The sequence below is a fragment of the Apodemus sylvaticus genome, chromosome 1 (genome assembly GCF_947179515.1).
Source record: "Apodemus sylvaticus chromosome 1, mApoSyl1.1, whole genome shotgun sequence".
Lineage (NCBI taxonomy): Eukaryota > Metazoa > Chordata > Mammalia > Rodentia > Muridae > Apodemus > Apodemus sylvaticus.
Genome location: NC_067472.1, coordinates 17485088 through 17512592, shown reverse-complemented (window position 1 = coordinate 17512592; position 27505 = coordinate 17485088). Strand labels below are relative to the sequence as shown.

Here is a 27505-nt window from a genome sequence, read left to right as displayed (position 1 = left end):
TGTTTTGCATTTTTGAGACAGTGATAATATAGCCCTGTCTGACTTGGAACTCAGTATATGTAGACCAGGCTGGCCTTAAACTCACTGATCTGCCTGCAGAATGCTAAGATTACATTTTTTAACTGTAAAATGGTTTATGCCAGGCTCCCCAATCTTCAGGTTTCCAAGAATGTTTTAGATTTTTGTTGTTCAGAAACAAAAGGGAGGTCAAGAAATTTTTATAAGAAGTGAAACTGTTCTGTTCATGGTCTACGCCAGAAGCGCCCAACAAAAACCAATTCCTGTCGTTTCTGACATGCAGCAATCTCCTGTGATCACACTGCTGCTTCTCCATGAACTGCTCACTGGGCTGGTTTCCTTAAATCAGTCATCTTTAGGATGGGACTGTGTTTGCATAGAATCTCTTGTGCAGTTTATGGCATCATTGCCTGTCAATAAAAAACCTATGGCCAAAGAGCTGAGGGAGGATTAGAAGGTGGGACATGCAGCAGAGAGAGAAAAGGGTACTGGGGGGGAGGGGGAATGTGCGGGGGAGGTACAAATGGAAGAAAGAATTCTGGGAAACAGGCAGGTGAGGAAGCTGGAGGGAACCAACTACTTGGCAGGACTTGGGGTAAACGAATGATTAAGTTATGAGTTAGCTGGGGAACAAGTCAAAAGCTTTTGGCCTAGAAATTTATTCACGAAATATTAAGTATCAGAGTCCCTCTTTGGGGAACAAAGAGGTTGGGTGGAGAAGCTCTCGGTTACGGTGTTTGTCCTTTTTATTTTGTAAGTTCACACTGGTCTATATCCTGATAATTCCCAATGCCCAATCACCAACTTAGATCTGCATGAGTTTGAGTCCAGAGTTATCTACCTGCACTGTGGACACATTTGTGAGATAACTCAGGTAACTTACACACGTGAAACATCGAAAATGCATTCAAAGTCCTATCACCAATCCTGATCTTTCTGAGTCTTAGAAGCATCTAATGGCACTCTGGACACATCTACTGGGTAACCTGGGTATTTTAAACATCTAAAACAACACATTCAAATTGAACTCATCTTATGTCCTTGATCTACCACTTCCTTTCAAAATTAGACTCTAAACTCTGAACCAATGGGCAGCACCTTGAGGCATCACTAGCTGTTCTCCTGGACTTAGAACACGTCCTAGCACATCAGAGTTAAATATTTAAAAGACAGAATGGACTCTTTTAGGTGACGAAGATGCTTAAGAAAGCAATAGCAAAGGCCAGGCTTGGTTCCCTTCCTCAGACTGATTTGCCGTGTCACTCTGGGATAGGGGCTGGGGATAAAATTCTGGTCTCCATCACACACATAACTCTATTTCAGTAGCCATAAGCAACATAAGATATTTGTCAACCTTAAAAAAGCGTTTCCATTTTATTATTTACAAGATTTGGGGGGTGAGGGTGAGGATGGGGAGGTGAGATGGGTTGGTCTCGCGCCATAAGCCAGACTGTCCTGAAACTCACTATATAGTCCAGACTACATAGCCTTGAATTTATGGCAATCCTCCTGCCATAACCCCTCAATTTCTGAAAATAGAGGCATGAACTACCATATCCAATCTGAAAGGTTTAAAAGTTTGTGAGGCTGTGGAGGAAAAGACCTGTTCTTGGAAATACATAGATGTTCTTTTAACATATCATTGCATCTCAGAATGACTTCTTTTAAACAAGTCAATCAGAGGCCTCCTGCTGCAGGCGGGTCCATGGGAATATTCTAAATAGTGGCAGGAGGCGGCCCCCATGAGAGACAGTAGTTTCACTTTAAGAACAGGCTGGAACAATCTCCTGTGCCAATCGGTGATTTGTAGTGTGCCCTTCCCTTTGACTAGTCATCCAGAGTGAAGTCAAAGGGCTCAAAGTCTTTCCGGAAGCAGCGAGCCAGGGCCTCCTCCTTGTCCTTGCTGGTTTGACACTGCCTCCAGTCAGCCTTCTCAGGAATGTTGAGAATAGCTTCACTGGCCAGGACCTCCCTGCAGTACAAAGAAGAGAAAACGAGAGTGGTAAGGGAAAGCCGCCCTTCCTGTGCTCCGGCAGCTCTCCTCAGAGCCATCTAAAGAGTATGCAGAGTGTTTCCAGCTCATACTGTCTCCTGCCCTGACACATCTCTGCCATCCTAGCTATTGAAATCATTGCCATGTTAATGTCCTCCCCCACCCTATTTATTTCTCCTTTCCTGGAACAACTTGGAACCACAATATTAATACTTAGGGAAGGAACACCACATACAAATGAGAGGACAACCCCTGGTTCCAGAAAAGTCAGAGGCAGAGTTCCAGTCCACGCTCGGATCACTCATGTCTAGGACTTGAATACTACTTCATCTCTTAGCCTTGATTTCCTCACTTGCAAGATTGCCTTCCTTATAGGATTTGATAAAGAAGCTATATAATCACAGCACATGCCCAGCTGCGAGTCTATCTTGCCTTAAACTATAGTTTTCACATAGCGAGTACTGAGTTTGCTGAGGGCACGGTTCAGAGTCACATGTTACACCCATTCTGACTGAGAGTTCTACCTGTCCTCCTGGCCCCTCCCTCATTTGTATGAGTACACGAGAGAAGTTCAGTGTGAAGAAAATAACTTATATAGACACACATACAAGCAGATTCTAAGGTGCTAGGGAGGCAGAGGTAGGCAGATTTCTGAGTTCAAGGCCAGTCTGATCTACAGAGCGAGTTCCAGGACAGCCAGGAATCCACAGAGAAGCCGTCTCGGAAAAAAAAAAAGAAAAAAAAAAGGAAAAGATATCACAAGAACAGATACTTGTTCTCATTTATCAATTATTTATTTTAAAAAAAAAACTATATTTGTTGGACTTATCCAAAGGGGCGATCTCTTGAAGGCTTTCCAAATGAGTCTAGGATTGGCTGAAAGCTCATTCAAAGCCCAAGGGCAAACCACTGGGAGTGGTCAAAGAACAGCTGCAAATCAGGGATCAGCATCAGACAACGAGCAAAAGAGCGCACTGTGTGCACGTTCTGCTTCCCTGCACGCGGGCTTCAGAATGATGCAGAATAACAAGGTTAAAGACCTACATCACTTAGTGTTCACCACACTAAGGTTTGAACCTTCAACTGTGACTGTGGGCGTGCTACTCAACTTACCTTAGGTACAACATCCGTAGAGTAGCCACTAGCCAGGTGTGGCTATATAAATTTGAGCTCCCTTCCACTTTCCCTTTAATTTTCTTTTACTTTATGCATTTATTAGTATGTGGGTTCATGCATGCCATAGCACTGTGGTCAGAGAACGCATGGTTGGGCATCAGTTATCCCCTACCATGTAGGTCCCAAGGATCAAACTACGTCACCAGGTGTGGCAGCAGGCTGTCTTACCTCACTGTCCCTCAGTCTCATTTTCAAGTATCCAACAGCACATGCAGCTTGGGATTACTGTATTAGTACAACTTTCCAGTACGTTCCATGTCTGCATGAAGTTCTGCTGGAGTGACAGGATGTAAACCACACAAATGCAAAGTTCAAGGGAACAATGCCTGAGGGTCTTGCCTGGGTCTGACCCAGCACATGCTCCATGGCCACCCTGTATTGCACCAGGAGTGCTCTCACGGTGTCTGCCCCTCTCATGGTGTCTGCCCCTCTCAGTCTCCCTTTCCTTCACTATCAGCTTTCACGGAGCCTTGCATTTGGTAGGAATGAGCCCTTCCTTCCTTCTCTTAAGTTTCTAAAGTATAATGTTCCTCAAAATTTGTTCCTGGTACTTCTAATTCCCCAGCCCAAGGCTGTAGCAGTGATCTGCCCTAAGACTCCAAGCTTCTCGGGGCTGGGCCATTCCCTAGTTGGTTTTCACGGACTGTCCACGCCACCTGCCACCACATTTATAACAGGTCGAATGAAATACAACTAAATGCAGCAAAAACATACAAACCTTCCAAATTGCAAAGGAAAATTCTTTTTAATTCTGTGGAAAAGCTTTTCTCCTGTGTCGAGTTCAACATAAAAATACGCTGCTCCTGGCTGTGCAATCTGAAGTAAACAGAATTGTATAAGGACAAATACATTTTAAAAAAGTGCCACACACCACAGGAACACCAATATATTCCCAGTGGTACCCATCCTTCTAAGATCCCATCTTAGGCAGTGTCTAATTTCTTTGTTTGTATATGTGTACCTATTCCCATGTGTATGTGTGGGATTACACATACACGTCCACGTGCCTGTGGAGGACAGAGGATGACACTAGGTGACTTTTCCAGGTCTTGCCACCTCACGCTTTGAGGGGGGTCTCTCTCACTGGAGCCTGCAGTTTTCCAATTTCGGTGGAGATGCTCTTGTCTCTGCCTCCTCAGCACGTGGGTCACAGGCACATGCCCTGGCTTGTGACCTTTACACAGCTGCTGGAGATCACTCTCAAGTCCTCAGAGCCATCCTCCCAGCTCCAGAAAAAGTCAATTTCCTTACTTTTCTAGGGAAGCACTGAGACTTTGCTATGATGACGTCTTCACCTCTCATCTTACCACTCTCCTGTATTCCATACCTGGTTCAACATGCCAAGAACCAGATCTTACTCTTCCCTGAACATTACCACCCCTTCCTATTCACCTGTTTGATGTCTGAGTGTTCTGGAATTTCCAACAGCTCTATCTGCTGCTCTTGGGCCTGGGTAATGAAGGCATCTTTAATGTCATCTGTAACACAGCAGCTGAGGGGCACAGGAATGACCTGGGTTGGTGTAGAGAAAAAGAAGAAACTCTTTGTATTGGTTCCAAAGAAGTTGAGTCTTTAAAGTCTTGAGGAAGAAGCAAACCCATCACTGGGGTGGAGAAACACCCCTCAGCATAGATTCTCCGCAGGCCAAACAGCCTCCACTGAATTGGCTGTAGGACTTAAACTTATGAGAGTTGTTACATATGGGAGCCAATCTGTTATTAGGAAACACTCAAGAAAGACTTCTTTGTCTCTAAGCCATTGCCAGCTCCTCCATAATGTATGTGGCAGAGTCAGGCCCATTTGAACACTTAACAAATGCGCCAGGAAGACACTACCACCAAAGAGACAAATCACTCAACTTCCAAAATACTAGCCCCAGGCTAACTGGAAGCTATTTCCTACCACTAAGCCTTCATTCACATGAACTAGCCACATCTCACCCAGCAAAGCCCATGTGTTCCTCTTCCTTGGAAGCTTTCTTAACTATCCACTCTTTTTACCAAGGGCACACACCATCATGCTGTTCAGTTACCTCCAGCATGAACTTCTCTGGGATTATCAGTAGGTATTCCCAGTTCTCTAAATGACCACTATTCAAATATTATCATGAGAATAATATTAAATGCTCTAAGTATTAAAATTAAATACTGAAGTCATTATTATTTATCAATCACAAGGTCCCCACAGTGATTTTCAAGTTCTTGGCCAGAAACTCGTACCTGAAGCTGGAGGTGATGGCTCTTATAATTTCTTTCAAATAGAACACAACGCTTCCCTCGACTCTTAAAGAAGCGTTTCAGAGTAGCCTTGTATTTCTCCACTTCTTCCACCACCTCTGCTGACAGCTCCACAACTGACTGGTAGTGTCCAATGGGCAGGATAAGGACATGGTCATCAGATAAGCCTCCTTTGGCCAGGGCAAGGTAGCACTGAAGAAGAATCACAGAAGCAAGATAACCAGGCTGCATGCATGATCGTGCAGAGAGAAAAGCCCACCCACAGTGAGCCTGAGGTACGGAGAGGCTCATGATGTTCCCTCCACTAGGACAGGGCAGCCTCAAATTCAGTCCTGTCGGCCAAGCATCCAAGCTCTGGGCTACAGCCCTGGACCAATACACCCAATCCAATACACCCAATCCTATCCAAGATAGTCTTTCATTTGTTTTTTGTTTTTTTGTTTTTGAGATAGGGTTTCTCTGTGTAACAGCCCTGGCTGTCTTGAAACTCGTGTTTTAGACCAGGCTGGCCTGAACGCACAGAGATCTATCTGCCTGTCTCTGTCTCCTGAGTGCTGGGATTAAAGACATGACCCATGATGCCTGACCAAGATATTCTTAATAGAAATTATATTTTAAAAGATGTGATTTTAAGGTTAGAACAGGAGCTGGAAAGATAGCTCAGTAGCTAAAGGCTCCAGCTGTTCTTCCAAAGGAAGAACAACTCCTCCCATCCCCATGGTGGCTTGTAACCATCTGTAATGCTAGTGTCAGGGAACGCCATATCTGGTCTCTGCTGGCAACAGATATATACACAGTACAGCGACATACCCATATACTTAGTTAATACATACATACATACATACATACATGGATGCATGCATACATACATACATACATACATGATTTTAAGGGCTAGAAGAGCATTTTAAGTATCTTCTAAAAAATGGGATCAGTTTTAACAAATTTCCATGAAAATAGCAAATGAACTAGGGGCATACAAGAAGGGTTTTGGTTTTAAATGCTGGAGTTTAAAAAGACTATTTGGGGTACCCCTCCAGGATCTAAACTTTAAAGCAATTTTCAGTTACTATCACTTTCTCTTCAACCACAAAAAGGTAATACTTCTTATTTCAAAATGACTCCTCCCTCCTACCCCAAGGGTATCCAACCCTGCATCTCCAATACACTTCTGGGCTCACAAAAGAGCTAAGGTAACATGTTCAACATGAGTCTTTCTACAGCTAACTAAAGTCCACAAAGTGAAAGGAAGGAGGTATATAACTCAATAGTATGGAAAGAGAAACCTCAAATTCAGACATATACAAAGAGGCAGGGAACTCTGTTTTTCCAACAATGGCTGTCAGTCCTTAATAGCAACATACATATATGCATACACATAAAATAAACCTTTAAAAAAACAACCTGTAAATCAGGTGAGGAGACTCACGCCCTCACGCCAGCACTTAGGGAGGTCAGGAGGCTCATGCCCTCACGCCAGCACTCAGTGAGGTCAGGAGGCTCATGCCCTCACCCCAGCACTCAGTGAGGTCAGGAGGCTCATGCCCTCACACCAGCACTCAGTGAGGTCAGGAGGCTCATGCCCTCACACCAGCACTCAGTGAGGTCAGGAGGCTCATGCCCTCACACCAGCACTCAGTGAGGTCAGGAGGCTCATGCCCTCACGCCAGCACTCAACTGGTAGAGAATAGGAGTCCAGCCCCAGCCCTGGCCACTCCAGCAACAATAACACAGAAACAAAGTCATTCAAATGTGTGGTGCTGCTCTAACAGTCACCATGTGACAGGAAGATGCTCTGAATGAGCAGGCCAGAGGCCAAGGACTATCAATACAGGCAAATACATAGGGACTTACAAAAACTATACTTTTAGTGGGGTGGTCCCAAAGCTAAGGCCGAGTGAGAAGGTCCAATGGTAACATATAAACTTATAAACCAAAGCATGCTCCTCCTTGATCTACTGACAGAGAACTAAACACAGCCACAGCTGGTTTCCCATGGGATTTAAGTTTACCAAAACCTCAAGGAGCAGGACATACTGACACATATTTGTAGTTCTACCTACACTGGAGGCTAAAACTGCGGGATCTCAAATTTAAGGCCAGCCTAGGAAACAGAGGAAGAGCCTCACTGCCAATAACCAAACAACATCCTCCTCAGATCCTCAGAGGCATTCAAAGGTTGTATTAACATCCATTTGTTTGAAAAGGTTGCTCACCTTTATTTTCTAGCCTTTACTTTGTCATAGGCCACGCCATGGACATCAGCTTTACACTGTGATGTGTATTCTTCAGCTACTGAAAGGCCAGACTAAGCAGGTGCCCGCACCTCTAATGTCCGCCAGTTCTCCTGCACCACTTCCCACTTTCCCAATCTGTCCCACCCCTTCAAGCTCTTCTAACCTGCTTTATACTGAGTGGCCGCTAACCATGTAAAAGGATAAAAGGGCCTGAATGAACGTCCCCTATGCAGAACACATGGACTTGGGATCGTCGTTCAGACTGGGCAGACTCTCCCCTTCCCACCCATTAGCGTACTTCCTGAAGGAAGGAAAGCACAGCGACGGCGGAGAAGCCCAGAGGAACATGTAATAAGAGAAAAGCAAGAGAATAGCTGCAAGAAAAAACTGGATGGAGCCCAGAAAATGTGCAGCACAGGGCAATGCAGATTTGCCTACTAGGTAGGCACTGGTCCAGGAGAAAATTCTCGAGGCCTGCTGCTCTATGCTTGGGAGCTTGGTCCAAAGCATGCCTTTAAGACACCTTTTACTGGCTTCAGACACAGAGGAACAGTTTCCTTCATTATCTTCTGTAGGTGTAAATAGTTCTTATTACCATCCTGCCAGACCTCTGCCAGGCCTCTGCACCAAATCCTGGCGGGTCCAGCTCAGGTCCAGCTCTCAGTGTCGCCACTAAGCCAATCTTTCTCAGCTAGCTCTCACAGCATCCCAGCTGTGTTTCCTCTCCACCACAGACTCTGTAAACGGTGCGAGTCCCAGGCTTCTGCCCAGCACCCACTCCTTCCAAGTATCCTGTAAAGCATGACTCTTAAACTTGAATAGCTAACCAAATATATTTATGTATATAAAACTCCCAATTACATAATGCCAATTTACAATGATAAAGTCTATCCCAATATTTCTAACCTCTCCAAAACACAAGAAATATGTCAGAAGCCATCTGGATATCAGCGTCTCCCCCTCTCTCCTCTGCTAGTGTGGTCCACTGAGCCTCTCTCCCTCCTTAGCTCCTCCTCCTCTCTCCCCTCCAATCAGTGCCCTCTCACTGCCTCAATGTGAATGGATAAGAAATATCTTGGAACAATCTCCAGGTCCATTTCCTGGGGAATGAACTGTGGAAAGCAAAAAAAAAAAAAAAAAAAAAAAAAAAAGGAACATTTTCCCCAAGGCTTAGAGGAGCAGGAGGCCAAGCCATCGGCTCCAACCCCTCCTCCTCTCCCACCCCTCCTCCTCTGCCATGGGCTCTCAAACCCCTTATACTTCCCAAACAAAAGGCTGCACACAGCCTGCCTCACTACCGAGGAGACTGGCAGAAAGTAATCCAGTGAAGGGGAGCCCAAAGCTGATCAAAAATGAACACACCCACAAAAGGAAAAGCCTGCCAAGCTTGTTCTCAGAGTTCATCCACGGCCTCACAAGCCAACTGTATGTGTCGCAGGCCTTTACTCCACAACACCTCCCTGGACAGGCTGCCAATAATTAAGATGCAAGACATAAATAGGTGAGCCTAGGCCTCTTCAGTTCAAAAGGAAGTGAAAGATCAAAGTGAAGATTCTGGTTGGTCTACGGGAGGCCACAAAAAAGGATGAAGAGGAAATCACCTTTAGAAACCAAAACTAGAAGAAATCAATGAAAACCAGATGAACACCAGCAGGCTGTAGGAAACTTACACAGTAATCTCTCCTTCCACCAGCAAGCAGTCTGCAGGAGAGTTACACAGTAAGCTGGCCTTCAAGAACATCCAGTTTAGTCATGGGGGAATAGAGTGTAACTGTAACTCTGGTGATTAGTGGCTTCAGTAAAAGAAAAAGATTTGTCTTTACAGATCCTTAACTGAGTTCTCTGAGAAAAAGTATAAAACTGAACAACTTCCCTGAGATACACAGTGTTTGCCATCTAAAAGGATTTCAGATCAATCCGAAGTGGAACAATCTACTTCCACTCTTTGATTTGGGAAAACCCCACCTGTAATCTATGCCAAAAGCCTATACAAGAACATGGAAGAAGGGAGCTTCTGCCTTTGTCTGTTGGCTTTCACACTGATAGCATGTCTATTCCTTCACTAGCATTAAAGTCTACTTCTTTGGGATCCCAATGCTTTACTGAAGGCCAGCTAAGATATCCAGCCTCATGGACTGAACACCGACTGGATTCTTTGACCTGCCATACGTAGACAATTATTGTTGGGCTAGGTGGACTACAGCCTGTAAGTAATTCTAATAAATCCCCATTCTATGTTAATAAATCTCTATATAAAGATTTATTGGTAAACTGAACTTATAACTTTAATCTTTCTTATGTTTAATGAACCTCAGTTCCTAGAGGTATTTTTGGTTTGTTTCTGTTTGTTTTTGTTTGATTTTAAAGAAAAAGCCTCACTTTGTTTGCTTGTTTGTTTGTTTGTTTGTTTGTTTGTTTTTAAAGAAAAGGCCTCACACTGAAGTTCAGCCTAGCCTAGAATTCTTCAGGTACTTTAAGCTGATCTGGAATTTGTGACAATCCTCCTGCCTCAGCTTCCTGAGTGCTGAGATTCAGGTGTAAGTCACAAGACCTCACTAACAATATCAACATTTTATATCTAGTATGCATCTATAAAGGACACACGCCCCCCTTCTCTTTTCACTATTTAAAACAGGGAAACAGAGGAATATTTAAGACAGTGAGAAATTAAAAGAATCAACTCAATATTTAATGAAACATAGATGAATTTAAGACATATACTGAAGATTTATCCTATGCAGGGAGACAGAGGAGTTCTGAAACTGATTCCATAAAATTATAATGCCTATAATCAGAAAGGCAGACAATGGGCTAAGGATGTATTTCAATGGGAGAGTTCTTGCCCACCATGCACGAGACCCTGGCTTCGGTCTCCACCACTCTCAAGAGGGAAGAAGAAAGACTTTAAGCAATATTGACATGAATATGGAAGGCCAAATTCACATAATGTTGCTGATGGGAGCATAAAATTATGTAATTTTGAAAATTAGTTTGACAATTTCTTTAAAAGTTAAAACAGAGCTGGAGAGAGAGCTTAGCAGTCAAAAGCACAGACTACTCTTACAGAGGACCCGGGTTCAATTCCCAGCACCCATGCCAGGTTGCTCACAACTTCCTATAGTTCCAGCCCCAGGGGTCCAAGGCTTGAATCCTCAGGCTCCTGCACTGGTATGCACATACAGCAACACACACACACACACACACACACACACACATACAGCAACACACACACAATTAAAAACAAATTATCTTTTCTTTGTTAAGTTTAAACACAAATTTGCCAAATTATTGAGACATTCTACTTTTTAGTACCTATGCAAAAGAAATAAAAATATGAGTATATGTTTCACAAACATATGCAAAAATTATCCAGAAATATTATTCTGAGAACTATAAAATGGTAATAAAGCAACTGTCTATAAAGCGATAAGTGAATGGATAAATAATTATCTGCACAACACTAATTGGCAATAAAACATTTATACATGAATTATACTATGAATATAACTTAAAAACATGATGCTAGTCAAAACAGGTAGGCAGGCACACACACACACACAAAATGCATTACATGATTTTAGTTATATGTCTAAAATCCCACAACCTTACAAAGATACTAAGTATGCAAGTGGTGGCCAAGGCTGAGAATGGATACTGAGATTCATATAAATGTTTAAGAAATTTTACTGGATTGATAGAAGTACTCTAAACCTCTATTTCATATTTTCTTTTTTTTTTGAGACAAGGGTCTCTCTGTGTGGTGCTAGCTGTCCTGGAAGTTGCTGAGTAGAAAGACTTGCCTTGAACTTAAGCAATCACCCACCTCTGTGTCCTGAGGACTGGGATTAAAAGCATGCAAGCTCACATTGGGCATCTAAACCTCTATCATGTGATGGCTGCACAGTTCAATATGCTAAGTATCAATGAAGTGTACACATAAAATCTGAAAACTGTCTGGGAGTATGGTTCAAGCCTTTAATCCCAGCATTTGGCAGAGACAGAGACAGGAGGAACTTTGTGAGTTGGAGGCCAGTTTAGTCAAGTGAATTCTAGGGCAGCCAGGGCTACATAGAAAGACCCTGACTCACAAAGAAAGGAAAGGAGTGGGCGGGGTAAACTTGATATGTAGATCACATACTGCGGAAAGTTAGGAAAAACCAAGTGACAGGCATTTCCTTCTGTGCTGCCCGTCTAGGGAGTTTACTCACATGGGTGCCAATGTTGACCACCAGATGCTTTTCCACTTCAGGGCTAGCGAGGCAAAACCAACAAGGTCCTGGAGGCTGAGCTTCACAGGAAAGAAAGGCAAGCATTATGACGGGCCAATCACAGCGGACATAATCACCCTTCACAATCTCCTTGGGGCCGGAGGGAAGGCTTAGCAGGTAAAAGTGCTTGCCACACAGGCCTGCCAACTAGAGTTCCATACCCAAACCCACAATGAAGGAGAGCCCACTCCAGAAAGCTGTCCTCTCACTTCCACGGCACAGCACAGCACAGCACGCAGGCACACGCAGCAACAATATTAACAAACACTTTCAACTGAGAATTTGTTGTTATTCACTCTTGTCTGCCATACTGCAGAGACTGCAAAGACTGCCATGATGGGAGGGACTGGTGTTTCTCACGACAATGCCAATGCCTGGCAGCACCGTCAATGAAACTACCCCTCCCTTTGAAGCCCTCGGAGTTGATTGAACCATAGGTAGATGGGCCACAAACAGACCATCTAGTGACTAAAGCAGCATACAGACTGGCAATGGGCTACACGGAGAGAATGCTGACCTGGGTGGGGGTGGTCAGGCACCCCAGTTCTAGTCCTAGCTCTGACGTCAGCTAGTCACACAGCCATGGCTCTACCTCCCTAAGTTTAGATTCTCCTCTTTAACACAACAGGGTAAAGGAGGAGGATTTCAATGAAGCCTCCTCAACTTGGGTCTGCTACTATTGCATGAACTCATGTCAGTTTTAGACTTGCCATGTTTTACACAGTCAGAAGAGTCTCAGCCCAGAGTCAGGCCATTTTTTTATATGATTCCATCTTCACTTTGCTCCTAGTGGCTCCGTGAAGTTTTTCTTTGCCAGAAGATGCTCTTAAGCAATGCAACTTTCCAAATAACCCCCAAAGGGTTACTGCCATCAAGGGAGACCAGGGTACTCACGGGGCCTTCGAGGCTGCTTAGCATGAGGAGACTTGTTATCCCTGCCTGTGGACGGCCGTTTCCTTCCCTGCTTCTGATTCAAATCGAAGAAGAATTGACAGGCTGACTCTTCCTGTAAGGGTCAACGGGCAGGATGTTATTCAGCGAGCCCGCGGACAAGTGACCAAGCCGCAAGCAGAAGAGAACGTCCTTGCCTCTCACATCCTTCCTCTCAGCACTTCCTTCCTATTCTAGGGAAGACAAGTATATCCCAACCCTGCTGCCTGTCAGACTCTCAGGCCCACATCTTAGCATACTTATCCAAAACCATTACCAACTCTATCTCTTCTGAAAAAGAAGTTAAACACAAGATATAGAGCAATTTTTCTCTCTAGGCTGGAGCAGTATGAACCTAATTCCATTTATCTCCTTTTTCTCCCAATCAAGACATGAGCAGCCCTGAAATTTCAGAACGAACCACGTCTGATCTAACTTCTACTAGAAATTATCATAAAATCATGAATCTCTGCCACCAACAGCTCCTTGCCTAAACACCGAGAATAATCAACTTCAAAGAAAAACAATATGAATCACCTTATTCAAAGACTCAGTATTCATCTGTTAACCCCAAATACAATTTAAAAATTGAGCTTGATTTCCTCTTCCTCCCTACCCCCCTTCGGTTTTTCAAGACCGAGTTTCTCTGTGTAGCCCTGGCTGTTCTGGAACTCACTCTGTAGACCAGGCTAGCCAAGAAGTCAGAGATCCACCTGCCTCTGCTGTGACTAAGGTGTGCACACCTACCACTGGGCACGATCTTCTAAATATTAGCATGATTTGCCAAGAGAGAAAACACTAAGAGTCAAAAACTGAAGTTGTTCGATGCATGATACTATAAGCAGGAAAAACCCGCCTACAGAGAGCAGCTGGCCTGGATTCCAGCCCACAACTGGAACTTACCTGCAGGGCAGAGACTTGTTTTCCTGCGGCTGCTTGCTTCCCGGATTCTCGGTAAGGGTTCTCAGTGACGTCCGGAGGCTGCTTCACCAGCTCTGCAGCAGCCATCAGCTTCAGGGGAACAATACTGAAGGCATAAAGATACTCCAGAAAAAAAAGAGTGTAACCTTAGGAAAAGGGTGTGTCTCACTGTGATCAACCCATGTTATGACAACAACTTCTCTGAAAGTCTCCGACTGTTTGGTGCTACAGCAGTGGAGCAAATGCCAATCTGGTGGCCCATGCGTGGCTAAGGAGGGCTCACCCAGTAATGAATTACAGATCAAAGCTCCAGCCCTCAGACAGACTAGGTTCCTCACTTGGAGATGGGCACAGTGACAACCCTTACTACAAGGCTCAGGGGGACTTGCTCTGCAAGTCTTGAAAACAAACTGTTCCTGCCACTGCATCTTCCGTACAGGTGACCTTTGTCATTAGAACAGTAGAACCCCGATTCTATCTTCTTTATGAACATTCCAACTGGAAAGATTAGCCTCCCCCTCTGACACAATTCTCTCATATGCTGATACCTTTCCTTAGGGACTAGCAGCAAACAAGAAAACAGTTCATATATATTTTATAAATCTTGGGCTAGCGGCATAAGATGAAAAATTGTAGGCATAAATACATGTTTTACCTCAACAAAATCATGGAACTTGAAGCTATAAATGGAACTTGAAGCTATAAGGATAGATGACCTTCTATTTAATTGAGGGCCAGGGGGATTGATATTTGATCAACCCAGTCAGAATATAGAAAAGGGGAAAAAAAAACATTCACTGCTGGGAAGGTTATGGACCAGAACAGAGTTCTGAGACGAATGGTGCTTGTCAAGTTAACACTGTGACAGGCAGAGCTCTGTGAGTTCCAGGCCAGCCAAGGTTACATAATAAGATCCTGTAACAACAACAACAACACGTGCAACACCTTATGCATCTCTGAGACTGAGTAAGAGACGAAATCACAGAACTCTGCTCAGTTTGAAAGGTCAACTTAAAAGTCTAGCCCTGCTAAGAATGGGCTTCAAAGCTTAAACTACAGAAAAGGGCAGGAGTTTGCTTGTCTTGTGAACACTGGCTCTGACGTGCTATAGAGGAGCAGTCAGCCACAGAGGGAGACCCCCGCGTCTCACTGATTACTCTGTCTTAGCTGACTCCCTCAAGAGTCCAGCTTTTAGCATTAGCAAAGCCTTCCCAGGGAAGTGAAATGTACAACCTATTTTTCTAGTTTATTTTCTTTCACATCTGCACAATTTTCTAGGTTCCAGGTATAACTAATAATTCAAAGAACCAAGAAAGTACTAATATACATACATACATACATACATACATACATACATATATGCATACATGTTTTGTTTTATTTGTTGTTGTTACAGAGTCTTATTATGTAACCTTGGCTGGCCTGGAACTCACAGAGATTTGCCTGTCACTCCTCCTGAGTGCTGGGCTTAAAGGTGTGCCTAATTTGGAGAATATTCCCGACAGGATTTTATTATTGCAGCTCAATGAAGCTGCTAGAAGGAGGTATGCATATCACCCAAGGCAAGCACATGGATGTGGAAGGAAAGGAAGGCCGTTTCCTGCACAGTCATATCCCAAGGAACCATGCCTTTCTCTAAGACCTCTATAAACCACTCAAGGAAACTTAACCTTTACAAGGAGTCACTGGAGGACTTCAGAGGCCAGAAGGTCTGAAGGCCGAGTAACAACCAACCATTCAAATCTTTACCTTTTTCTTTTCTGGATTTCCAACATTCGCCAGTGCTATGAAGCGAGTGGCATGCTGTGCACTCTCTTGTAGAACAATGTGGTTTCTGAAAGAAAAGTGAAAGGAAACAGATTTCCATTACTTTACAAAACAATAGGGCTCAATATGGTGTGTTCATTCGGGAATCTTTATACTTTGCTTTAATTTCTCCCCTCCCAGGCTGCCTGCTCCTGGCTCTCTTCCTTCCTTCTTTCATGTCATCTTAACAGGATTAGAGACAGTGCTGAGGGATGGAAAGGAGGATTTTCAATGCTGCTGGTGGCAATGTGAAGCTGAGCCTCATTGAAGGACCCGGCACCACTGGGTACACCAAACTCACAGCCACCACCACAGGACCCGCGGCACCACTGGGCACACCAAACTCACAGCCGCCACCATGGGACCCGCGGCACCACTGGGCACACCAAACTCACAGCCACCACCATGGGACCCGGGCACCACTGGGTACACCAAACTCACAGCCACCACCACGGGACCCGCGGCACCACTGGGCACACCAAACTCACAGCCGCCACCACGGGACCCGCGGCACCACTGGGCACACCAAACTCACAGCCGCCACCACGGGACCCGGGCACCACTGGGCACACCAAACTCACAGCCGCCACCACGGGACCCGGGCACCACTGGGCACACCAAACTCACAGCCGCCACCACGGGACCTGCGGCACCACTGGGCACACCAAACTCACAGCTGCCACCACAGGACGCGCGGCACCACTGGGCTCCTGCTCAAACACCTCGTCGTGCTTACTGCTACCTTCTGCACTTGAAATAGTGCAGCTACCTAGCTAGCCAATACATGAATGGGTTTTTAGATGGCACACATACACAGTGGGATAAATAAAAACAAAAACATGGTATCTGCAAAAAAAGGGCTGAACTAGAAATCTTATATAAAGAGTCACAATCTACATAGAAAGACAGATACTACATATTTTCTGTAAAACCCAGATTTAAAAGTGTGTATGTGTGTGTGTGCACATGCACGTGCACACGCATGCTCTTACATGAAACCAGAAAATGAGAGGAAGAGCTCTTAACTGAAAAGGGGGATGGATAGAAACAGGGTCATGGGCTATCAGTTTACTTTTGAAGTGTAATTATGAAGTAGATAAGATTCTATAGGGTCTTGAGAAGAGCAAAAGTCTTGAGTTCACTTCAGGTCATGACCTTGGTGGGATTTATGTATCCCTAACCTCACAGGACCAATGTAGCAAAGAAATGAGATCACACCTTTGAAAAGAACCAAAACTCCTACTTTTGCTTTTTAAAAGTTGTAAAGTGAGCAAAACACTGATTTCTGGAGCCAGATGATGGAGGTGTGAGCGCTCTCAGATGATGGGGGTGTGAGGGCTCAGAGATGATGATGGAGGTGTGAGGGCTCACAGATGATGAGGGAGGTGTGAGGGCTCACAGATGATGAAGGAGGTGTGAGGGCTCAGAGATGATGAGGGAAGTGTGAGGGCTCACAGATGATGGTGGAGGTGTGAGGGCTCACAGATGATGAGGGAGGTGTGAGGGCTCACAGATGATGATGGAGGTGTGAGGGCTCAGAGATGATGATGGAGGTGTGAGGGCTCAGAGATGATGATAGAGGTGTAAGGGCTCACAGATGATGAGGGAGGTGTGAAGGCTCACAGATGATGGTGGAGGTGTGAGGGCTCACAGGTGATGAGGGAGGTGTGAGGGCTCACAGATGATGAGGGAGGTGTGAGGGCTCACAGGTGATGAGGGAGGTGTGAGGGCTCACAGATGATGGTGGAGGTGTGAGGGCTCACAGGTGATGGAGGTGTGAGGGCTCACAGGTGATGGAGGTGTGAGGGCTCACAGATGATGATGGAGGTGTGAGGGCTCAGAGATGATGATGGAGGTGTAAGGGCTCACAGATGATGAGGGAGGTGTGAAGGCTCACAGATGATGGTGGAGGTGTGAGGGCTCACAGGTGATGAGGGAGGTGTGAGGGCTCACAGATGATGAGGGAGGTGTGAGGGCTCAGAGATGATGATGGAGGTGTAAGGGCTCACAGATGATGGAGGTGTGAAGGCTCACAGATGATGAGGGAGGTGTGAAGGCTCACAGATGATGATGGAGGTGTGAGGGCTCACAGATGATAAAGGTGTGAAGGCTTACAGGTGATGGAGGTGTGAAGGCTCATTTTACTACTCTCTTATGTAAGAACACATGAAAACAGTGAGACTAAAAGAAGTATGTTCTAAGTTGAACAGATATGCATCAAACACTAATACACAGTATACTTTGATTTTTAAAAATAGTTGACATATCACAGATCATGATAAAACAGTTTTGTTTTGCTTTATTTTGTCTTTCCATGTTTAAAAGTACTCTACGCTAATCAACATTTATAACTAAAGGAAAACAAATATGAGTAAAAGAAACTTCCGAGGTATTGGAGGGTGAGTATCAATACGAATCCTTGGTGGGCAGAGATAAACAAAAGTCTCAGTCTATAGACCAGGCTGGCCCTGAACTCACTGAAACCCTCCTACTTCAGCCTCCAAGTATAAGGGTTACAGGCAAGAAGCACCACGTCTAGTTCAATGTAAGTTCTTGATTCACAAATCGGAATCCCAAATTCCGAAGTGACTGCTGACAGTTGAGCATTCCAGACTAAATAAAGAATACAGACTGATGTGAACTGATGAAAGCGGGACCTAACCAGGTGCAGTAGCACATGTCTTTATCCCAGCACTCTGGAGACAGAGGCGGGTGGATCTCGTGAGTTCACAGATAGCCTGGTCTACAAAGTAAGTTCTAAAACAAGCAGGACTACATATCTATGGTCCTGTCTCAAAAAAAAGAAACAAACAAAAAACAAAACACCAGGACCTAATACTCTATAATGATCACCCAGCACTGTAATAGTAAACCCTAAACTTTAAAGAGTCTTAAGAGTCTAACTCCTTTATCTTGTTAGGAAACTTAGGAGTGTGGCGCCTGGATGGGCAATGACCTCCGGAGGGTCACATGGATTTGAACACTTGGTCTCCAGTTGGTGGTACTATTTGGGGTGGTTTCTGGAACCCACTGGGAGGTGGAGCTTAGTTGGAGGAAATATGTCACTGGAGATGGGATTTGAGGGTTTGTAGCCTAGGTCCACTTCCTGTGTTATCACAGATAAAGTGTGATCAGCCAGCTTCCTGCTCCAGATGTTTTGCTAAACTAAGCTACGCCATGCCTTCCCTCCAGGACAGGTTCTCCTGGACTTATAAACAAACCTTGTCTTCAGTAGGTTGATACTTTCCCACAACAACAAAAATAAAACTAATACAGTGCCTTAGGACTTGAAGTAACCAAGACACATGACTAACAGAGAACAAGAAGATGGGAGTTCACAGAGACAAGCCCTGAGATGTTACTCACCGGTATGGAAGTCTCTCATAGTACGACTTTTCCAAAGCAGCAAAATGATACCTCGGTTTCAAGCTTTTGGCAAGGCTGGAGATCAAGGTAGAGCCACACTTTTTGGTGTCTACTTCTCCCTAGTAAATGGGAACTCGGTTACTGACACAGACTCAGGAATTATAAAGTAATGTAAAGAAATGAGAGAACATTTTGAAATATCTTTCAAATTTATACACAGATTCGAATTTACAGTGAACCGAATATCTAGGGCAATCAAACATCTAAGAACATTGGAATATTATAATTAGAGAAATGAGGGTACAAAGTAAGGCAATCCCTCCATAACCTCTAAAACAAACAATAAGACTCCTTTTTGAAAAGAGGTCTCTCCCTGCAGCCTACATCTGCATAATACGCTTTACAGTGCACATGTGTATCTGACAGAGTAAGCCATGGTCAATGCAGAAAGTAAACTTAAACACTAGCACTCAGAGAGAGCACCCAGGGTCCAGCGAAGTCAAGGGCCTCATAATTGCACAAGCTGTTCTTTTGCTCAGTCAAGGAAATGGTACAGCCACACCTATGTTGAAGTGCTTTAACCTAGCACTCGGGAGGCCGAGGCAGGCAGATCGCTATAAGTTCCAGGACACCCTGGTCTATGTGGCAAGTTCCAGGAGAGCCAGGGCTACACAGAGACCCTGTTTGTCTCAAACAAACTAAACCAAACAGAAGCTGGCAAGTCAAATATATTTTGCCATGGTAGATTTGTTCACAGAACACTCCTAGCTCTTGTCTTAAGCTTGACTTCTTCAAGTGATTGCTAAGGAAAGGTAACGGGCCTCGAATTTGGTTGTAGTATCACAAAGATAGCTAAGTATAGTTTTCTTCCACATAAAAATCGTATATGGTTGTTTATAAACTTTGACCAAAGTCTCGACCCCTACTGCCCCGTGCTGACTGTTGCTCTCCCAGAATGAGGGGCTGGCTTCCTTTCTACAAATGAAGCAAGCACAGGCCGGTAGGGAAATGACTCGCCCTGATGACACTCGCATCATGCTGACTTTTATGACATGTAGTGCCAAGTCAGGAAAGACTGATCTACACACAGGACTCTCTGGGACTTCACTGAATTCAGGATCTAGTTGTGAGGGTTTGTTCCCACATTCAGTCTTACATTTCCCTCCACTGAGACTCAGCTGATGCTTTCTAACCTTACACAAATCTTGGGCCTTATTATGTCACAGTTTACCAGTAACTGCCCCTTCTCAGGACTATTAATAAAAATACAAGGGTGGGGGGCTCCAGGGCATCCCAGATTAGTATCCATAACAGAACTCAGGCTCGGCACCTTGTTCCTCATCTCTAAATATTTACACGACTGGACTCAATCTCACAATGACCCAATTCTGAAATATATTTTGAGAACCAAACCCAATATTCTGGACTGGAAGGGGAAACAAATGCCACAGGATGGAGGCCAATAGCTGTCCATCTCTCCCCTAGGAATTAATAAGCTTACAAAATATACAAAGAAGGCCAAGGGGGGATACGTGTAAGAACATAATTCCAGGAACCATTTGCTTAATTTTAAGATCCACAATCTTATCTGCAAATTATATTTTTATGAGATCAACTGTTTTTGTCAGTAGATGTAGCTTTTAGAATCTTGAAATTTTTTCACAAAATGTTTCTAATAAAAGGCACTAAAAGTTAACATATTCAAAATAGAGAGAAAAACTTTAAAACCCCAACTTAAGCCAGTGTAATTTGCTTTAAAATTGCAACTGAACAAGCACTACTCACAGAGGAATTCCCAAAGCTCCCCACGTACTTGGGCCATGGGGACGTGAGTAAGATATCAACACCCTTAAACTGGGATGCCGAACACAGCATTGTTCTCAGGGAAGACACATCCTTGGGATTAAAACTGTAGGCTGGGACTGGTTCATCTAAGGACTCTGTCCCACTGAGGTATACAATCTGCAGCCCTGAGCTTCCAGTGAAGACACCTTTTCGACCTGGGTTGAAAGAAAAGAGAATGAATTTTCATCAAAGCTGCAGGAGCAAAAGTAGCACTTCCTCTCTCTCCCAAACCTCCATCTCTTGGCTCGCTGCCTTTCTGCTTGTCTGAATGAGTGTGACTCCTACAGCTCCACTCAGGCTCCAGGCTGGCTGGCTCTCACAATTTTCCTGTTTCCTAGTTTGAAGACTTCTTCTGTGGCAGTGGCTGGAGCTGCCAGTGGCCTCGGACCCCACACTCAGACTCTAGGAACCTGGTGTCGAACCCCTAGAGCACCTGGTCCCCAGACCCCGTGCCCATGCCAGCCTGTCTCCACAGTACCGTCACCCCCTGACCTCCCCTCTCTCTACCTCCCTGACAGCTGGACCCTCTTCTCAGCTTTCTTTTTCACTGTTATGTTACCAACTCCCCAAGTTTTATACTAACTGAAAAGTTAGTATACTCTAAAAAGAAAGATCAAATTCTAGTCAGCTGCAACGCTTCAGGCTATCACTGGTCCGACAAGACCACTGCTGAGATATGTGACTGTGTGGAGTTCAACAAATAAAGTGGCTGACAAATACAATAGTGTTCACAATACAAACTGAAAAAACACACTGAAGAGTGTGACAAGTTGGACTCATGTTCAGATTTCAAAATGTCTGTCTCACAACTATAGCTAAAAATAAGTAAGGTATAGAGAAGGCTCAGGCATTAAGAGCACCGGCTGCTCCTTCAGAGGTTCTGGGGGCGGTTCCCAGCACCAACAGAGCGGCTCACAGAAGTCTGCAATTCCAGTTCCAGATCTTCAAGAGTACCAGGCACACATTTGGTGCACATACGTATATACATACAGGCAGTGCACCCTTATACAGAAAATAATAATACATCGTCTTTTAAAAGGAAGGCAGGTAAGACAGCCCAAGGAAGAAGGTGTGCTTTGCAATCTAGAACCCGGGGTCAATCCTTAGAACCCACATCAGGTGAAAGAAGAAAAATAACTTACAAAGTTGTGCTCTGACCTCCACATTCACACCATGGCAATGTACATACACACACACACACACACACAAAACAAAAAAACAATAAGCACAGAGATTAGAGATACGGTTTAGTGGCAGAAGACATTTTTAGCAAATGTGTGAAGCCCTGGGTTTAATTGCCAGTAACATAAATAATAATATAATAATAAATCTTAAATCATATGACAAAAGTTTCCCTTAACATCCTGCCTAAAGGAGTCTCGTGAATGGAGAAAGCTAAAATTGCTTCTATGGGGGCCACAAGTGCATAGAGGACTGGAGGCAATGACAGACTGTGGTGGGAATGGTGAAGGAGGCCATTTCTAACACAGGAGACACACGACCACAAAGAATGTGAAGGAGCCATCTGAGAACATGAGGAGCTGAGTAACGATCAGGTAAACAGCAGACTAAGGCAGACAGTGGGGAGGGAACAACATCAAAACTTGACAACTGCCTTAGTCCTGACACCAAAGAAATGCAGAGGGCTATGAGCAGCTTTAACCTGGAATTAGAGTGTCCCTTAAAACAGAAAAAAGACAAAAGGAATGAGAAAAAAAAAACAAGGATGAACACTGCAGACCTGAGCTGGCAGAGCACCAGACTATGCCTAGAGTAAAGCGAGTTAGAAGCCAAATTATCACGTAAGGTGATATTATCCAGCAAGGCCGTGTAAGTTTCTTTTATTTGAATATAACATATACCTTAAGTTCTCCATATATTGTGGGCAAGGGATTGGTCACTCTTGTTGGCTGAAAAAGTGGTCCAGGGCTTGGGAATGCAAGGAGATTGAGGGGAGACAGAGAAACAATGAAGAAGAAACATCACCGCCCAAAGGGCTCTAGACACAGACTGTGAGGAAAAATCTTCCCCAAAGGGAATAACAAAACAAAATTCGTATTCTCTCAAGCAGCAATGGCAGAAGAATCCAGTCAAAACTTTTCCTGAGAGATTAATCCCTGAAAATATTTTTACTAAATTCATTACAATCAATCAATCAATCAATCAATCAATAACTTACCCAGGTAAGTGATATTTTCAGCCAATTCATAGCCATCAGCATCCTGGAAATAGTTTACTGTTTCCTGATTATTGGCACCCAGCACATACGTCTGAATAGGAGCTAATGGGGAAAACAGATATGTTACTGGAAAACTGAGAAACGTTTCCTCGAAGGAAAGATAGCCATGGCAACAGTAAAGAGCCTGTGCATGCCTTCCACAGCCAGCCTGAATGTGGAATCTGCGCATCCCTAAGGATTCCTAATCCAATTCACTACTAAGTGATGTCACCAGACCAAAGAACTGCCATCTTAAAGGGTCAACATATACATAATAATGAAAAAAATAGTCTAAAATAAAAGCACTTGATAAAAAAGCATTTAAATTGAAAAAAAAAAGAGAACAAAAAAAAGACATGCTTAGCTGTACTTATTGAGTTCCTGCCACTCTAAATGAGCATTCTTTCTTTGAATGAAACAGAATAAACTTCAAAATGTGAAAAACACGGATCTTGTATATATGCATTCTTTGCAGCTCAATGCAGTTTAAGAGGGACATAACACTCTTGATTATTTTCTTTTAGACAGTCTAACCATGTAGCACAGGCTGGCTGGTCATAGATTTAGCATACTCCTACTTTAGCCTTTTAAGTATTAGCATTGTGGGCATGTGCTACCAAGACCAAGAGAGAAACTCCCCCAAAGCAGCAATGCTTGCCAATGCTTGAGAGAAATCTTCAGCCACTAGTACATGAGAAACAACACAACAACTCCAGCCCCTGAGATTTTGTTAGAAGCTGTATAGTAAGTAACCATAATTTCCGTACCTTTCTTGTTGCCAGTCTTATATTCCTCCCACTCAGCATCTTGGGTAGAGCCAAAGAAGTTTCCTACACACAACAGCAGCTAAAAGGAGTTTTTAAAAGATATATGAGATTAAAACAACAAAAAAATTAAACAGTATATTATTGGCTGTAATATTCAGCTAATTACTCAGCTAATTTAATAGTCTCAAACCAAGTATTTATTCATTAATTTAAATAACAATAATTTTATGAATTATTAAACTTTGATGCATTGTTAATCACTCCAAGTTGAGGGTGGGGGAGATTAAAGGAAACAAGCTTAAGAAGGCAGAATTTATGTGCTTTCCAAAAGTTCCCAGGGCCTCTCTATCCTTCTTCCTTGGAATACACAGAGGTGCTGAAACAGATACTTAGGGAATCCATCCATGAAATATAAAACTTCAGTATTGGATGTCAGAAATACTTTAAGAACACCACATTAGCTACCCACTGTTTTTACTTATCCCTTAGCCCAACAAACGAATTCCCCCTAAACCTATAATACTCTCCTGTATCCTAGGGCTTCATAATCTATGTGGCAACTGCACACCACATTCCCTTCCAGTTCTGTCCTTAGTGAAGCATTTGCACATCTATAATCTGACTTGATCTGTAGCAGATCTGGCCTTATGAAACCCAGGTGTCAGGGCTGGCTAGCTTTGTTCAGTTTTTTTGTTTTTGCTTCAGTAAGAAAGTAACAAGATTTCGATTCCAACAGTTTAAAGAAGTGAATACTAAACAGACCCCCCTCCTCCCATCAATCCCCAGCTTCTTAGTGCTCATATTAAGAACAGAAAAAGGGAAAGTCCATCATAAAATTAACAAAGAATCAGTACTTTAATGCTTGACTACAGTAGTGAAATTTCAGTAAAAGTGATCATCTTACATCAAAGTTTCCACTTTTCTTCTGAATTGTCCGAACTCTATTGAATAAAACATCGAACTTTCCTTCAACATCTCCACAAGCCAAGCTGCAAGCAAGAGACAAACATTATAGCAATTCAGGAGACACAGATGGATCTGCCAGGCTTGGTATACATGTACTTGTCTTCTGGATTAGAGATATGATCCAGTCCCAGCAGGTGTCTTCTGACTTATGGTCAATATCAACTACTACGAGCCACCAGGCAGATTTTTCTGAGTATCTCATCAATACCTCCAACTCACCATATCTAAAAATCTAGCTCTTCATGTCTTCAAAATTGAGCCAACCCCTTCTGATTCCTAAATGCTGTGGGTGGGCTTATCAACAACTTGGTCACTAAGAGTCAGTTAATCCTTTATTTAATCAAAGTCCAGGTGAGTCTCCGGCCAGGGTTCATGCCCATCCTACTCCCCTCACGGCCTGTTCCTTGCTACACGGCTTCAGTCATCATTCAGCAAACACCAACTGGACAACTACACTATGCAAAGCTCAATGGGCCAAATACTGTCCTAAGAACATGTCAGAATTACAGAAGCACTGAGACTCATGCAAAGCCTCAGTGAGTTTACAATAAGGGAAGGGAGGCTCCATCCCTAAGATTATATGGAAAAGGCTCTGACGGGAGGCAAGCATAGAGCAGGAAGGAGGAAATGACAAGCGCGGAGGTTGATAAGGTGGATATCCCGAGCTGTGACTTGGTCTAACATCTAAGTTCTGACTTTTAAAATTCTTATTTACATCATTTCTGTTTGTTTTTACTTTAAGGGAGGTATTATATTAAGAGGGCATATATGTGCCACAGTACTCATGTGAAGGTCAGAGAAATACCAGAGCAAGTTCTCTCTCTCCACTACGTGTGTCATCAGGGACTGTACTCAGGTCACCAGACATGGCAGGAAGTGCTTCTACTTCCAGAGCAATTTCACCAGCCCTTACTTATTTTCGTAACATCTTTTAACTCAAATACTGTAGTATCTATTGTTTTGTCCGTTTGGCTCCCCAGTGTTCTTTTATCGTTCCTCCAATTGAACAGTTTCAAGGAGCATGATAACACGATTGTGCATGTCTCATCAATACTTCTAATAATAGAGAAGGACGGTCTGGAGGGATAGCTGAACTGCAGTCGATGTGCAAACAGAGGACATGGCCAATGGAAACAGGAAGGAGAAGTGCAGATGAGAAACTCAGAGTCTGAAGACAAGCTAAGGAGGGAAGTGGGATGGGAAATGGGGGAGGGGCAGGAATGGAGGGAAACAAACCTGAACAACTGACATGGGGTGGCAGAGGCAAGGTAGACTTTTCAGATTCCCTAGTGCTTTCTCTGCTTCAATTTAATGTTCCTTCCTTAAAACACTACAAAGTGCCTCATTCCCTCTAGAAACAGTTTTCCTCCAGTCCTGACCTGTCTTTCCAGTACTTTCTCTAAGTTTCCCTAACTGAATTCTCCTAAACTGCAGACTGATCACTCTGTCTCTGCTAGAGCCTAGCAAAGTTCTCTTTCCTAAGAGCCCCACTGTGCTCAACCTCAAAGCTTTTCCCATCCATCAAGGCCTTGTCACTGTAAATTCCTGGTGGGCGGATAAAGCCACTTTCTCAAAATCTCAGAAACCCATATACCATTTCAGAACAAACTCTGTCATAACTATCATGCAGTCTAATTTATTCTCTGAGAGCCTCTAATATCTTTTCAATCCCTGTTGATTATCAATTCCTGGCAGGCACAATGAATATTCACTATCTGATCTGGGCCCTTTTTCAGCATTTTCTGATCCCAATGACTGAAATCTATGACCTTACAGTGGAAGTTTCTCAGTTAAAACATCACCAAGCTCTATGAGTACACCTATTTAATAGACTATCAATTCCTGAACTTTCTCTCTGCCATTACTTTACCTAATCCTTGTTGCTTTCTACTTTGGCTCTTATTTGTTACCCAACTTTAAAGCAGGATCACTTTCCATAACGAAAACTAGATCACACTAAGGAGTTTTTAAACGTTTCGCTGACTTCTCTGCGTTAAATACAATAATACTTATCAGAGTTAAATCCTCACTTTCTCGTGAAAGCCTTAATTCCTTCCACTAAGCCAAATATTGTTATTATATGTCCTCCAGAACTTCAACCTTTTCTCTACCTTTCCGCATTCATTAACGCTTGTTACTCTAGACTATCAGCTATCAAGGCAGGAACTCGTTTGTGCAACGTTTGTCCGCTGTTCAATACAATAGTCTTTCTGAATGAAATCATGTCTTCTCTAACCGACCGCGCCACAAAAGTACGCCAGGGCTGAGCAATGTTTATCTTGTCTACCAAAACCCATCCATGCACCCGATGTCTGCAAGTATTTGGCTAATCAATACATGCCACGACGGGAGAAATGAAAGGGAGACCGTGTGTCGCAGGTAGAAGAGGCCTAAGTTTTTCTTAGCTCAGCTCAGCAAGTTTTTAGTTCTCCCGGAGAACCTCTGAAGATACCAGGGCGAAAATGAACTGGGACAAGCGAGCAGGACGCCTCCTCTCGCGCTCCTAGCAGTCCCGCGAGCCCCCCCACGCCCCGACGCCCCGTATTCCCCTTCCGGTCTGGAGAAAGACCCCCCCACACACACACTCCTCCGCCCGCCTCTCTCCCTTTCTATGTGCCTAAGTGTAACGATGGGATGCAAGGTCACTCACACACGCAGCGGCTTCTGAGCCATCGGTAATGACAAGCAGTGCTGGGACGGCCACCAAAAGCTAGAAACAGCACTGCGCGCTCAAGGTTGGAACGCCGGGGCGCAGAT

The 27505-nt window shown here is 43.9% G+C and overlaps 1 protein-coding gene and 1 non-coding gene across 3 annotated transcripts; both read right to left on the bottom strand.

The window, feature by feature from the left end:
• Nucleotides 1-1373: 1373 nt before the first annotated feature.
• Nucleotides 1374-27505, bottom strand: Cwf19l1 (CWF19 like cell cycle control factor 1). 2 transcript variants are annotated; one of them, XM_052185278.1, is made up of 14 exons: nucleotides 27399-27505; nucleotides 24687-24771; nucleotides 23783-23861; nucleotides 22977-23078; nucleotides 20738-20952; nucleotides 18953-19071; nucleotides 15530-15614; nucleotides 13763-13903; nucleotides 12824-12935; nucleotides 11870-11949; nucleotides 5407-5616; nucleotides 4580-4699; nucleotides 3906-4003; nucleotides 1374-1990 (listed from the first exon to the last, which is right to left on the bottom strand). In XM_052185278.1, exons 1-14 carry the CDS (start codon nucleotides 27419-27421, stop codon nucleotides 1846-1848), a joined length of 1614 nt encoding a protein of 537 aa, XP_052041238.1. In that variant the 5' UTR covers nucleotides 27422-27505; the 3' UTR covers nucleotides 1374-1845. The 2 variants fall into 2 exon arrangements, with proteins under 2 accessions (XP_052041238.1, XP_052041248.1); XM_052185288.1 differs by lacking the exons at nucleotides 22977-23078; nucleotides 23783-23861; nucleotides 24687-24771; nucleotides 27399-27505 and having other exon boundaries at nucleotides 20766-20862.
• On the bottom strand, nucleotides 4884-5029 carry LOC127676596 (small nucleolar RNA SNORA12). The gene has a single exon (XR_007976052.1). It is a non-coding gene; the product is annotated as a small nucleolar RNA SNORA12 (small nucleolar RNA).